The sequence below is a fragment of the Pygoscelis adeliae genome, unplaced genomic scaffold (assembly GCF_000699105.1).
Source record: "Pygoscelis adeliae isolate BGI_AS28 unplaced genomic scaffold, ASM69910v1 Scaffold50, whole genome shotgun sequence".
NCBI lineage: Eukaryota > Metazoa > Chordata > Aves > Sphenisciformes > Spheniscidae > Pygoscelis > Pygoscelis adeliae.
Genome location: NW_008823963.1, coordinates 406,734 through 421,078, shown reverse-complemented (window position 1 = coordinate 421,078; position 14,345 = coordinate 406,734). Strand labels below are relative to the sequence as shown.

The window sequence follows — 14,345 nt, the reverse complement described above, 5'->3', positions numbered from 1 at the left end:
TTTTAGTTTAGACACGGGGATGTGGTTGGGGGAAGGAATCTTCAGAGAATTATGACCGGTTTGTCAGGTATTCATTTCATAAAGGCCAAATGGTACTCCAGCAAATGGCATGACTCCAGGTGGGTTTCACAGGCAGCAGCGTCCACGTTAGCAAATAGTGCGGTATTGGAGCTCTGGAAAGCAAAATGGCTGGTAGTGAGGATGCAACGTCCTCATGGGGCGTGTCTGAGTGGATTTACAGTGGACTGATCCGGTCCGGGTACTGAATGCCTGAAAGGGCCGGGGGTGCTTCCGGAGCGCATCTTCCGTTTGTAGCTCAACCTAAAAAGAAACCAGCTCTTGCACTCGGGTACTGCTGTACGATGCAGCTGCTACACCATATGATGCGGGGACCATTGAGTTTGGTTTCAAAGGCATATTCCTGATCCAAATAATGTGGTGTACCGATGTGAACATTTTTGTACCTATAACAATTTCTAGCAGTCTCTGTATGGGGAGCTTGTCTTAGCAAACAGCTGCTTCTAAGTGTTGATAGACCTTTGATTACACTTTTTCAACTATACGTAAATGCATTTTCTTGAGGTGGGTGCTTCTATTGATTTGTCTATCAGTTTCAAAAGCTGTTTAAGTGATGATAAAATACTTAGTTCTTAATCACTTACACGGGTTCCATTTTTTGGCATTACTTTCCTGTTTTGTAACTTTCTCCTGATTACAAATTCATTCAGATAAATTCACATTTTTCCCCCGTTACGGAGGCTTTGCATCATTGTGCTTTGACATGGCGGTATACTGAATATTTAAACATATTCTCTATTGCAAAATACATTATGAATGTTACATTTTGCAATCCAGATAGTTTTCTTGACCTCTTCATTGTCTTAGATCAATAAATCAGATTTATGCATGTAGATGTCTTTTTGGACAAGCTTTATTTAAAAAAAAAAAAAAAAACAAACAAACCCAAACATTATCTGTAAACCATAACTTGACTCACAAAAGCTCAGCACATCAAATAAAACTTGCCCATTTCCATTTGCCCTCTTTAAAAATGTAAAACTATAGGGGAAGTTCCATTACATCTCGATCTACATACACACGCTATTTGTCTTTAGATAAATAGCTAGAGCTAGTCACAGACATTTGCAGAAGCAGCAGCTTCGGGACTAAAACTGGCTGCCGTAATATCCTGCGCAGGATTCCCGTCTTTATAGTCTTCTGTTTCAGCTTCCTGATACTTGGGTCCTGGCAGACTGCTGCGGAGGCTACACGAGCTTTTTGTTCAACAGCTGCTTTACGTTATATTTTTATGTCGTGATAACATTTAACATAGATTTTTCTAATGATGAACATTAAACTGTTTAGCAGTCCTGAATGTAGACTAAATTTGAAGCAAATCTTAGAACGAGGCCTTCTGAGGCAAAACCAGAATACCCCCAATAAGCTGGAAGCTGACCTCTAGAAAATTTCCATACAAAGATTTACTTGTATTTACGCTTCTACTTGCATTCACACTAAAAAGAATATTTTATCTCCAGTCTTTTTGTTGTTCTTGATACTGAAAACATTGGTATTAAGTCTGAAAAAAACCAAAGTGTGGAGGCGCTGCCCTTTGATTTGTATCTGGTATTTGCCAAAATACTGGAGGCAAATTTCTGTTTCGGTACAAGCTTTCCCTGAGGAACACCTTGCCAAATGAAATATGACAGCCATCGTTGTGCTTCCAGACTCAATTCTGACTTGAGCCAGTACAAATCCCAGTAGGGGCTGAATCCACTTATTCAGCACAAGTTTACCGAGTCTTTACTTGAGTGACCTATTGCGTCCATGCTGGAAGCTGTATGCAGGCACTGTGCGGCTTATAAATGAGCGTGCTTAGTCTGAAGGGCTGTATCTAAGAAAGATCTTACTGGTGAAGGTGTTTACTACATCTGATGAAAGACACGAGAATATTGTGAATGCTCTCTTCCTGTAAGAGAATAACAAGAGGCGATGGTAAGATAATGATGGCTCCACAGACGTGCATGCACAGTTTTTCTGTACTGATGCTTTTTTTGATAACCGTTTTACTCCCCAGGAGCCTAATCCCGCCTCTTTTGCAAGCCGGGACTCTGGCTTGATTTTGAAGGTTCTTAGACCTCTACATTTTGAACTTACACTATGCTGTGTTTCAGTTAGCCCGTAGAAATTGCAGGAAAACCAATCAATTGTTCAAGTAGCATTATTTATTTTTACATGGATCGCTTCAGAAAAATTGATTAAACAACCCCCGGAGTGTTTAACGCGTTGTTTTCCCTACTTTGAGATGCAGTAACACTTTTAATGTGTCAAGCCAAACTATTTTACGTTCAGCTTAGTCATACCTCTTAGAATAGTACACTCGGAAAGAATAACACATGTCAAGGGGAGAAAGTATACTTGGGTGTGAGATTTCACGTTTGGGGGGTTGGGTTTTTTACATCTTTGCTAGACGAATACTATTAGTGATTTTTCTCATCCACTCTAGTCTTACTGCAAGTTGTTTTTGTTTTGTTTTTTAACTGATGAGCATGCTAATCACTTCCGTTCCTCATTTGTTCGGATGATAAAGCTTGTACCAACTTCTGAAGTTCATGTTTAAATCTAGTCTTACATGGTGAAACTGTCAAATTGGATTCTAAGGTGTTTAAAAGGAATGTCCCGAACAGAGCAGAGAAGAATTACAGGTAGCCAGGTGCCCACCATCTGCAGAGAGGCAATGGAGGTAGGGCTCAGGAGCATAAATGCGGCGGTGGAGATCAGGGTTCTTCAGGTTTGATGCTGTCGCTCACATGTGGTGTGAAGTGCCTGTAAATGGTCAGTGTGTCATAACAGACAACAAACTTCAGAGGCTTAATCACGTGGGTCAGCCTCTACAGTGGAGTGAACTAGCCCATCTGGGAGTGCTGCTGCTGAGAATCTGAAGCATCCTTGTCTCCCTAGGGAAAGGGAAAACACTTCAGCGCAAGGCGAAGCCACAGAAGAAGCGGGAAGAAAAGGATAGAAGAGGGAAAGGAAAGCAACAGGAGGATGAACTGAAGGATTCCTTGGCAGATGATGACAGTTCTTCAACCACAACCGAAACCTCCAACCCAGATACAGAACCACTTCTCAAAGAGGTACGGCACTCCCCGTAAAAGGAGGCTCCTGTGTAGCTGGTGGGTCACCTGTTAGAGCAGCAATACAGTCTCTTCCCCCCACCCCACCCCCAGCTTTCACATATGATACTAGCCAACAAAGGGAGAATGTTCATTACAAAACATCTTTCCTAATCCTTGCCTTTACTTCTTCTCTATAAAATTTGCTCCTCTGTGGGTGTTGAACATGCTCGAATCATGTAGTCTCAGGACTGGAAGTGCCTGCGCGACTGTGGCTTGAATAAGCCACCCGTGGTCAGCAGCATCGTGGTAGTTGTCTCTCTGGACGCTCCCAGCCTATTCTATTTGCAGAATGAAACGCCAAAGTACGGGCACTAATTTTACTCGATAATCAAGGTGTATGCTAAAACCCTGCATTTCATCAGTTACAAAGGGTCAGTGCACTGGTGGCAACTTGTCAGCAGGTAGTTAACTTAATTACCTTTGAGAATACCCCTACCTTATTTTACTCATTTGGCTCACATGCTTCTAGGTAATAAACTAAAGCTCTAACAATTTGTGTAGTGGTCAGGTTCTCTTAAATATTTTGTCCTAAAGCATGTGCTAGAGAACCAAACAAAGCGAAGGTAACGGCAAAGAGAAGAAAAGCAAGCCTAAATTTTGACATGTCTTAAATCTGAACTTTGGAAAAGATAGGGATTCTAGCTGGGGGGAAAAGGAAAAGAAATCCATGTAATGTATTTTAAAAGTCACCGTTTGGTAAGTTTTCATTTGAAAATCACCTTTGATTTTTCAGGATGGCTGTTTGACAGTATACTTGTATCCAGAAAGTCTTAGAAGTGTGGTTAAAAAAAAAAAAACGTAAATTGAATGGTGAAGTTGCTCATATTCTTTGCTCTGTTGAAGAGTCTGTTTTAGACGGCCTGGACTGCGTACAACAGATGCAGTATAGGTCTCAGTACAGAGCTAGCATCTTTTGAAGTAGACTCGGAGGCCGCGGCCTGAGGAGCTGTGTATTTGCAAACATCAGATCTGCTTGAAGCACATCAATTTGCTAGATATTTTGATACCACGTTTTATAGGTATACTCGCTAAGTAGTAAAAAGATACCTTCTATGCTGCAAAAATGCTCGTGTTTTCAGATAGCGTTCTTTCCTCAGCCCTATGTATACTACGTATGTTGTGATGCAGGGGGGACTTTACTCTTCATGAATATTAACATGTTGTTATAATATCTTTTATAGGTACCTGAAAAACAAAAGGGAAAAGTTATACCAGAAAAACCTGAAAATGAAATAGTCCAAGTAAAACAGAAAACTAAAAAACTGCTAACAAGCATCAAGAAAGAAATCCCTGTAGATGTGAAAACCAGGTAAGCATAACAAAGGCCTTTTAGTAGAGAAGGCATCATGCTTGAAGGGAAGATGTTGATACACAGATAAAAATCTGTGTATTCGACTGTTGTAGCTGCCGCTCTGGCTAATGCCAGCAGCAGATACCTTTAAGCAGCTTCCTCTTCCTTCCTGATATCAGGGAATATCTGCAGCTTGTAAATAATAAATTATTTAGTGGGAATACAGTGCCTAAATGAGAACTAAACCCAGAGAAGAAAATCAGGTTAAGCAATGTTAAGCTTTTTGTTAAGAGGTATCGCATACACAGAATAGGGTTAATGTTTCTCCAGGAGCTCCTAGCGGCAGCACAGTAAGCCAGCGCTAACATGAGTGCCTGTAGTTGTCCTTGGTGAAACTGCAGCCGTGCGACTTCCTTTTTTGTATCATAGAGTAAGATCGGGGTCTTGGATATGTTAGTAAAGGAGGCTGCTGCTGCCGCCAGCCCCCCTTCCCTTACTGGCAGGTGGCTGATCGCAGATGATAGGGGAAAAATGAAGAACCTTAGTCTTGCTATATCTAGTTCATTCTGAAATCAGATCGGTAGCCACGTGCCACAAAAGTAAACTGTACCAAACTCAAGCATGGTACATTGGCTTGTGTTTTCCCTGTTGCTGTAATTAATACTAGACTAACTGGGGTTAGTAGTTGGTACAAATTAATTTTCTTCAAAATATTTCTGAAAACACTGCCTGGCAAAGTCCCTCCTTATCTTATTTATTCTTGCCGTTATCTACTTTCCTTTAGCATGTAAGTCACAAGTTCATTACATGTGACAGTATTCAAAGGCCACAATGAGAGCTGGTTTGTAATTCTTCTGCAAGAAATGGGTAAAATAGTTCCTCCCTAGACAGGTTGAGAGACATCATCAAATAGCTGGAGAAAAAGAACAATACGTAGCCAAATGAATTTGGTGGTGGGTTTGAATAGTTTTATGTCATCGACTAAAAGATGATCCTGTACATTCAGGGCAACAGCATATCAGGAGCATGGGATCTCACAAGAGCGCGGGGGGGCAGAGTAGAAAAACGGCAGTTGCCATCTCTTGTTGCCTCTGTATAATCAAGCAGGTTTTGTAATCCTGGAGCTCCAGGATGAAAGCTTCTCCTGGAAGGTGAGTGAGCCCTAATAAATGTGTGGAGAGCAGTGTGGGCAGAAAGTCAGCCAGGGCTAGGAAGGGTGGAGTTGCATACAGGAGAAGCGCAAAACTCTGCTTATGAATAGCTTTGAAGATGAGCACAAGTTTGACATGAGAAAGCCACGGGAGACCAGTCTTTTGTAAGACCGTATGGCGCATATATATACACGCACACGCGCGCATATATATACACACACACACATATATGTATAAAATCTCCTCTTCAGCACTCCAGAGAGCTTAAAAATAAATGGATCTCTGTTTTCATTTAGTTCCTTGGAATTGTCTTATACTCCCCCGCTGGAAAACAAGCAGCGCAAAACCTTTCCATCCAAGATATCTACACAGCACCTTTTGACGAATGGGTCTAAATCAAGAAACCTCCCCAAAACGAGAGGTAGTGTGAGGCTATTTTTTACAAATACCTCAGGAGTTTTATTCGGTTGTTTGTAACCCCTCTTGAGTGCTTAATTCTAAGTCTGGTGCAAGAAGAAAGCTGTTCAGTTTACCATCCACGGACTTGCTTTTCTTCTTTTGTTTTAATAGGTCCAAACAGTAAGTTAATGGAGAGCAGGCCATCAGTATTAGCGAAATTTCTCCCCAGTGGTTCTGGACAGGAGCTAGGAAACACCAGCAGCTCAGAAGGGGAAAAGGATTCTCCACCGCCAGAGTGGGACTCTGTGCCTCTTCACAAAGCTGGCAGCTGTAAGTAATCGCTAGAGGATGACAGAATCAGTCTTCTGCAGTGAATATCCGTAGGTAGGCTTGGCCTGTTTATAGATCTTCCTATCTTTTTTTCGCCGCATAGTTGTGCTCCCGTTTGCTGCCGTAGGCCTCATTGATAGCATCTGGTACGATTTGGGAGGTTTGAAAACCACGTGGGCCATTCCGCAGTTCTTCAGCGATGAACAGGATTCCGAAGCTGCGGGGGAAATTGAGGAAATGAGAATTACCGCTCGAAAACAAAGTGTATTTTCTACAGCAGATGGGGTTTTGCTTGGTCGAGCCTGCTGCAGCCAAAGTTGAAACTAATTACGTGATTTGTCCTTGGGAGGAAACACTGAAAACACCTTAATGCAGTGGTTAGTGTGGGGCACTATAATAAGCTTTTTGGTCGCGTCGTTAAGTCCCCTGTGTGGGAACCGAATCACCTTCCTCTTGGTTGCATGCAAACATAGTCCTCCCTCTCCACAGCGCTCACTCAGAAAGGTTCTTTCTTCCGTGCAAATCAGTTTCGGTGCTTCTATTGCAATACAGTCGCTCTGAAAATAGGTAGTAAACCTGAATAATGACAGGTGAATACAGAGAAGGAGCTACTTGTTCGATGACTGGGAACAGCCTTTGTCATAATTCCTCGATTTGAACAGAAAGGCTAGCAGAAGTTTGAGAAGCCTTTGTTCTAAACTAAATACTACAGGAGAGCGTTATGTGTTTCTCTTTATAGCTACGGACAACCTTTATAAACTCTCTCTACAAACCCTGAACGCAGATGCTTTCCTGAAACAGCGACAGCCCTCGCCGACACCCGCCTCTCCATCTCCTCCTCCTCCTCCCGCATCTTTAGCTTTTGGGCCACGAGGAGGCACTTACAGCAGCATTGTGAACAGCAGCTGCAGCAAGTGAGTCCAAATCTGCACCTCCTACTGATTTCCCAAGCACGGAACGCTTGTGGAACCCATGCGCTTCATACGGTGCATCTCCCTTTTCTCAGACCCATTTCCTCTTCCCATGGAAACTGCTTTTTTGCAGATATTACTGTGCGTATCTTACCGTGCTATTTATATTTTTCTGGGGTTTCTTACGACTTGGTAGATCGGAAAAATGTGCAATTACATGAACTGTTGAGCTGTTAACATTTTCATGAATCCTAGCTTAAATTGCTGCTTTTTTTTTATCAAACTGCTGAAGTCCAAAACCTTACTCTTTTTGTTTTTCCTCCCCCCCCTCCTTTTAGTGAAACGAAAAGCAAGCAGCCTAACGGTACCAAACATAAGCTGGCAAAGGCAGCTTCTCTGCCAGGCAGGAACGGTAACCCCACTTTTGCTGCTGTAGCTGCCGGTTATGACAAGAGCCCAGGTACTAGACCCAGTTTGGAGTTCTAAATATTTCCTGAATATTCCATTATTTTGGAGGTTTTTTATTTTACTCGTTTTATATATATGTTCTTGCAGGTGGCAGTGGTTTACCAAAGGTTTCTCCAAGCAAGGCGGATGTTTCCAGCAACATCAGCATTTCCCACACAGTTGTTGACAGTGATGGCTCTGACAGGTAATTTTTATATTCTCTAGGCAAATACCTGGGCCCCTAGAAAAGAAGATTGTAAGCCGCTAATGGCGTTTTGAAGGTAGTGATGGAATTCATTCTGGTTCCTTGTTTTTTTTCTAAACTGTTTTTTAAAGTCTGGGCACAGCATCTCTCACCTTGCAAAAAAAATTTAGGACTTGGGAGTGACTCAGAAACAGAGAGAAGGATGTGACGGTGACTTTCTCCCCCTCATTCTCAGTAACTCAACAATCTTGCGTTCCCCGGGCATCCAAACAATGAGAAATCGGCTTGGCTCTTTCAGTATTGAGGAGTGTGAACCAAGGTCACTTGAAATAGTTTACAGGCAGAATATCTTGCTGTACAGCAGTATCTTTCACTCCCAGTTTTAACGCCGAGACCAGAACTATCACTGGGCTTTGCATTACGAGGAGGAGCAGGATACAGCTGCGCCCAGTCACGTTCCCCAAGGCACGCTGTCTTTTCCAACGTGTTTTGGCAGTGCACGTCTGTCTCGGTTGTGAAAAGCAGCGAGTGTCTGGTAACCTTTCTGGAATAGGAAAGAGACTTGAACTGAAGTTTCAGTACGCAAAGGAATTGCTTTTCTAAGCAAAGTTTGTGGGCGGGGTTTTGGTTTGGTTTTGTAAATGTTTATTGCTGGTTCCAGTTAACTGGTGTATTTTCAAGAAGCTTGCCCACAAGCTAGAGCGTGAGCATTTGTATCCCTTCCGAGTGGTTCTGAATTTTGTCTGCTTGTCAAAAAAACTGCGCTATGGCTTGGACTCTGTACCTGTTCTGAAAAACTGAGCAAAAGCGCTACTCAGGTTTGTGCTGGAGCTCGGTCTACAGGTTAAAAAGCATTCTGTCTAGAGCAGTGTGTCGCTCCAAAGTGGATGTATACACGGGAAAATGGTATTTCATTGAAACCTTTTGTTAAAATAAAAATAAGCGAACTTCATGCCTCTTGATCATCATTAAATATATATTATATATACATATGTATATACGTATGTACATACACACACATTGGTACGTATATATCTGTTTATAGCTTAGTAAGTCAATGTTGTTGGTAGTACTGTGTTAATGAGTTCTGTATTGCTTTCCCATTACTCCATGCTACTCAGTTCGGGTTTGTGGAGTCCTATCAGCAACCCCAGCAGTCCCGACTTCACGCCTCTCAATTCATTCTCTGCATTTGGACATTCTTTTAACTTAACTGGAGGTGAGATTTTGTTTTCAGATATTTTCCGTGTTCAAATACCGGTAAAGAAATGGTGTGTCTCTATTCCCCTGGTCTAAGTTCAGGCACTGTTCCCATCCCTGCCCCCCAAAAGGATGACTACGTAGGAAAGCGTGTTAAAAATCTGGTGGTGTATTCTGTCTTTCAGCCCAGAGAGAGTTAGTGGAAACTCTCTCGGAGCATTTCTTGGGCTGGAAATACTCGGTTTTGAAGTTTCTCAGTTTCAGTAAAATTTCTTGATGTTTGTTTTTTCCTCGGTCTTCCTCCCCTCCGTCCTTCCCCCTGAAGCTTTACTGTAGGCCTCAAGTGTGCCACAGGGCCTGTGGTCTCCTCAACACTTTATGCCTGCATAAAACCATTGCTCTATAAATGAGGCAACGGCCCATCCCTCGTGTTGCTTTCCTCTTGTGTTTTCCTCTAGCGTTTGTATAGCTGCATGATGAACTGATGCATACTAAATCCAGTCATTAATTCCTGTATTTAAGAATTTACGTAAACTTTCCGTAAGTGACTATCGAGACGGGCCTTGACGCGGGCAGGCTGTATTGTAGGGCATGGATGCCCTGCGTACTTACTGTAGATTTGTATACCATGTTGGGGGATGCATGGTATTTTTTAAGGTGTCTGCAAAAGATGATAAGCAAAGCAAACTTCGTATGTGGCATTTGCAAAATGGATTGTATGTCTACTGGAAAAATTGTGTGTCTACTGAAAAATGCTGGGCGTCTGCAATCAATAAGCAGCTGCTGCCGTGGGGTTCTTTCATCTCCATCGGCAACACTTGGCACCAGACTGAGGGACTGCAGTAAGATGCCCGAGATCAGTTCTGTGCGCGGGGACCTGGCGAAGCATGAGCACTGGTGCTGCCCTCTCCTTCTCAGCGGAGATGGGGTCTGGGCTGGGGCACAGCCAGTGCCGCCTCCCGTACCAGGAGTTACCTGGGAAGGGAGCGCTGCAAGGCAAATGAGGGCTGCGGTTAGGAGAGGCTCCTTCAGCCCGGTCGCTTACTCCACCTGCAGCTAACTCGTTATGAGGAACTGCCAGGACTCTCGGTATTGCTGTGCTCCCGCCCGGTTCCCTGACTGACTGCTTTCGGGTAAATAATAGCAGGAACCAAACAAATCCCGTAGGCTGACACTGAATTATACGCAGTAAGCGTGTAACTTCTCCCCCCGCCCCAACCATGATTCTAACTTTGTAGCCACTGTCTGACGTAAGGCACGTGAGATGAGACCTGCATTACTGTGTGACCTTTTCTAATCTCAGTTCCTGCACTGCAGCAGGACCTGCTAGAAAAATACGGGAAATAACTGTGAAGAATATTAGTCTGCTGTGGTTCCTCGAAAAAGAGGAAGAGTAATTTACTCAGTTCTATTTCATTTTATTTTTAGAGGTTTTTAGCAAACTTGGTTTAGCTCGATCTGCTTATGGGCAGGATGTTCAGAGAAACTGGAGTGAATTCAATAATGTTCCATCATCCATCTGGGATCCTTCAGCTACAGATTCTGTACCCTCCTGGCCAACAAGCTCGAGTTCCCCGACGCATACAACTGCAGTAAGTATTCAGTCCGAATACAGCGTTGTAGTACTGTTACCGGCCTGTTCTGTATCTGCCATCTAATTTCATTTAGAGGATTTTTAAATTTGGATGAAAAAAACTAACTGAAGAATAAAGGAAAAGGGAAGCTATACATATTCATCATTCTGTGTGGTTAAGTTGACATGGCTGTTGGACAAAGAGCGATTAGTCCGCTCACTTGTGGATGGTGAATCCATGTAATTTGCTTCATATAAAAATATTTCTCGCGAGAGCATCTTGCAGCACTTACAAAAGCGTGTTCCATTCCCACGTGCTTCAGGATTGTGGAAGGAGCTGTTCTGCTCCTGTGCCGTGGCTGGACACTGCCTCTGTCACTTCCAGTTTGACGGACAGTTGCAAAGTAGCCAATACGATAACTTTCAGACTTTGATTCTGCTTCCTCAATCCAGTGTTGCACCTACTTGTAAATTAACAAACGGTCAAAACAAACTTATCTAAAAGACCTCAAATGTATTCTTTTCAGCTTAGAAAAAACACTAAAGGACTGAGCATAAGGTGAAGCCTTTAAACTGACTACTCATTTTGATGGAGATCTTGAGTACAGCCAGAGAAGAAGAAAAAACAACTTTTACACAGATTGTAGCACTGCTCTCTCATCCTTTGCCTCTCTGTCTGTCAGAATAAAACTTACACCACAACAGCTGTCTTCAGTGCCAGCTGAAATCGTTCTTCATCTTGTCTTCTGAAAATGTTTTTGTAGTGAGTAAGAAGCAGTGTTTACTTCCCCTGGTAGTGGTTCAGATGGAGCGGGGGAAGGCAGGGGGCAGGGGAAGCCGAAGAAGGTCACACAGCTTCTTATGGACATACGCTCACTGATCCCAGCCTTGTCATGCGGTTACAACTGTAGCTGGAACCTCACTAAAACTATGTAAGGAGAGATTTTTGCTTTTTGGTCTCATGGAGGGCAGATTTCTCAGCATTTGATAGAAGGACGGGTTGAGGACAACCAGAACAACCTCTCTAGCGCCTAACCTATTTCCTGGCCGCTTCTGAAAAATACTTGGAAGTGTGCTTCAGGAAGCATCGAGGTGGAAGCCAGGCAAATGGTATAGAAGAATTGTCCATCTCTCCCTTTAAATACGTGATTTTGGGGGGGGGGGGGGGGGGGAAGGCATCTTAGGAGCATATTCAAGGAGAAGATCACTTAACAAACAAGAAGCAGCAAACAGACTGAAATGTTCAAAACCTTTTTAATGATAGTGACTTTTTTCGAAGTGCTTATGGTGAGCCAGAAGAGGAAAACTTGGCTATTCCTGCCACGGAACCTCCTGGCTCTAAGTGCTAGATAAGAGAGCAGGTGCCAGGCCAGGGCCCTGTCCTTTTCTCCTTTCTGGCACAAGAGCCAAAGCTGTTCTTGCAAACAGCACTTACATAGCGGCTTCTGTGTTGCCCTCTTTTCTAGGAAGGTTTCTGGGGAGTTGATTTTGATCATTCTCCTTCCGTATTCCTCTTCCTTTCCCGTTTTATGCATAACTCTGCTTCTGCACTAAATAGCATTTGACTTCTGGGTCCCGTCTCCCCTCAGGCCTTGCTGCGTTGCTGGTACTTCTTCCCAAGTTTCTTTCTAACCACAGTCCCTTACTCCTCTTTCCTCCATTTCCCCGCGTGTAGTTCTGTCTGACAGCCACTTTGTACCTCCCTCCACCAGCCTTGAAAGGGAGTAGCAGTCTCGTCTAAGGTACTCTTCTCTGCCACTCCTTTCCTGGTTGCTTCTACTTTATCAGCAATTGCCTTTCTATCTGGGCTCTCCCAATAGAGCTTTTGGGACATGTAGGAATAGTTCCTGGCTCTTGCCCGCAGGAGGAAACAGAGTGGACTTTTAGTGTGTTAGGGTTGGCGTCTGAGCAGGAGAACGAGTGTTTCCTGCTGTAGGCTTAGTAGTCTAATGCTTGTATAGCTTAAATATAACCATTTAGTTACGTAACAGTAATAAACCGAGACCCTAGTTTGGCTCAACTTCTCAGTGACATTGGAGAGTCCTAATGACGTTGGCCCGGTTAACCCCTCGGTATGCTCAAAACTCCTGTCCAAGCCTCGGTATCAAATTCTTTGAGGACCCTTTGGTAACGCGTTAGTGTCCAACCAATTTCAGGTATGATTAGACTGAGCGTATCTTCTTCATTCCAGGGGAGAAAATAAAAACCTGACATGGAGACATTTTCAGAGTTTGCTCAGTTTGCTTTTCTAAAGGGACTTTTATTTTAACCTTCAGGTGCGGAGTACACTGATACTGGTTAACCTTTAGTGTGCATTATCTGAGGGCTGAGATCTTGGGAAGGGATGGCCTATCTCCACCCAGTAAATCCAAACATAAGGATGTTTGTACCTTACAGCACATACTCAAACAAGTCCACTGCCTTTTGGACCTATCAAGTTTACTGTATATTTGCAAATTGAATTTACAGCATATGTACATTAAATCTATTGGCGCTGAGGTATGTAGTGCGTTAAGCCTACATGTAGCAGGTTCTGCGCTAATATTAGCGTGAAAGTTATGCTAACCTTTCTCATCTTCATCTTTGGCTGCTTCCGGTCATCACTTTCCACCACACCATGGGTTAGATTCCTCTGCTTGTTGCTTGCTACTGTTTGGGCTTTAATAAAACAGTTGACAAAACCCGGGCCTTGTTCAGTTCTGCATGTGTTCTCTAGGCTTGCTGTACCTGTCCTATGCATCCCAAGTGCATTTGTGACATGCGTTGCAGCACACCTGCATCTGCACCGTGACCGTTTGTCAGAGACTTCCAGATGTCTTGAGCCAGGACAGACTTACTGGAATCCCATGGCAAATGGCTGGTTCTCCAATCCCCTCTCCCTTCATCTGGAAAAATTTTGGATGGGGGAAAAAGTATGTGCTGGGAATATGGGGAGGTACAGTGGGGCCGAACACAGGTAGGTTCATCCAAAATGTACAATTTGTAACAGCTGTGTCTGAACACAAGGAGGTAAGTTTGCAAACAGCCAAAAAAGGATCAAGGAATAGACTTCGCTGCTACCTTCCATCGCAACTTGAATTTTGTTGGTTTTTTGAGACTCGAACCATGTTTATCTACCTCATTCTAACTAGTTTAAGCTTGAGCTTTTTGGCCCTTGCGTGTTAAAGCTTGAATACTAGTAGTGCTTAAATTAGTAATGGTATGGGGATGTATAAGCTCAAATGAAAACAGCTTAAAAGCCTGTAATGTAATTGCACTCTGCGGCCCATTCGGTTACCAGACACCTTCGGTGACCGTTAGTAGTGTGGTTCCTCTGGGCAAGCTCTAGTAAAGGGAGCTCAAAGCTCCACGTTGCAGTGAAGACGGAAGGGGTTCTGCAGCAGGCTTGCTGCTTCCTAGATACTTTTCTTCCGGGGGGGGCTGTAAGCAAGGTGAAAGTAGAGGGTGCCGAACTGCTCCTTACCTGGCTCTGTCTTTACTGCAGTCGATCCTCGGCAACCCAAGTGGCCTGTGGTCGTCCACTCCATTCAGCAGTTCCATTTGGTCGAGTAATCTCAACAGCGGCCTTCCCTTCACCACTCCAACCAACGCGTTGTCAGGCATTGATCTCATGGGTAGTGAAAACTCCTCCGCTGCTCCTCCTCCGCCCTGCTGCCACC

General features: G+C 43.6%; 1 protein-coding gene across 1 annotated transcript in view; it reads left to right on the top strand.

The window, feature by feature from the left end:
• TMEM131 (transmembrane protein 131) overlaps positions 1 to 14,345 on the top strand; it is a 78,603-nt gene that overhangs the window by 63,409 nt on the left and 849 nt on the right. The window contains 11 exon segments of the mRNA XM_009323751.1: positions 2,962 to 3,137; positions 4,361 to 4,488; positions 5,918 to 6,042; positions 6,192 to 6,350; positions 7,090 to 7,264; positions 7,600 to 7,721; positions 7,817 to 7,913; positions 9,035 to 9,132; positions 10,542 to 10,705; positions 14,171 to 14,339; positions 14,342 to 14,345. The exon segment at positions 14,342 to 14,345 is cut by the window's right edge and continues 97 nt beyond it. Coding sequence (XP_009322026.1) covers positions 2,962 to 3,137; positions 4,361 to 4,488; positions 5,918 to 6,042; positions 6,192 to 6,350; positions 7,090 to 7,264; positions 7,600 to 7,721; positions 7,817 to 7,913; positions 9,035 to 9,132; positions 10,542 to 10,705; positions 14,171 to 14,339; positions 14,342 to 14,345 — 1,417 coding nt within the window.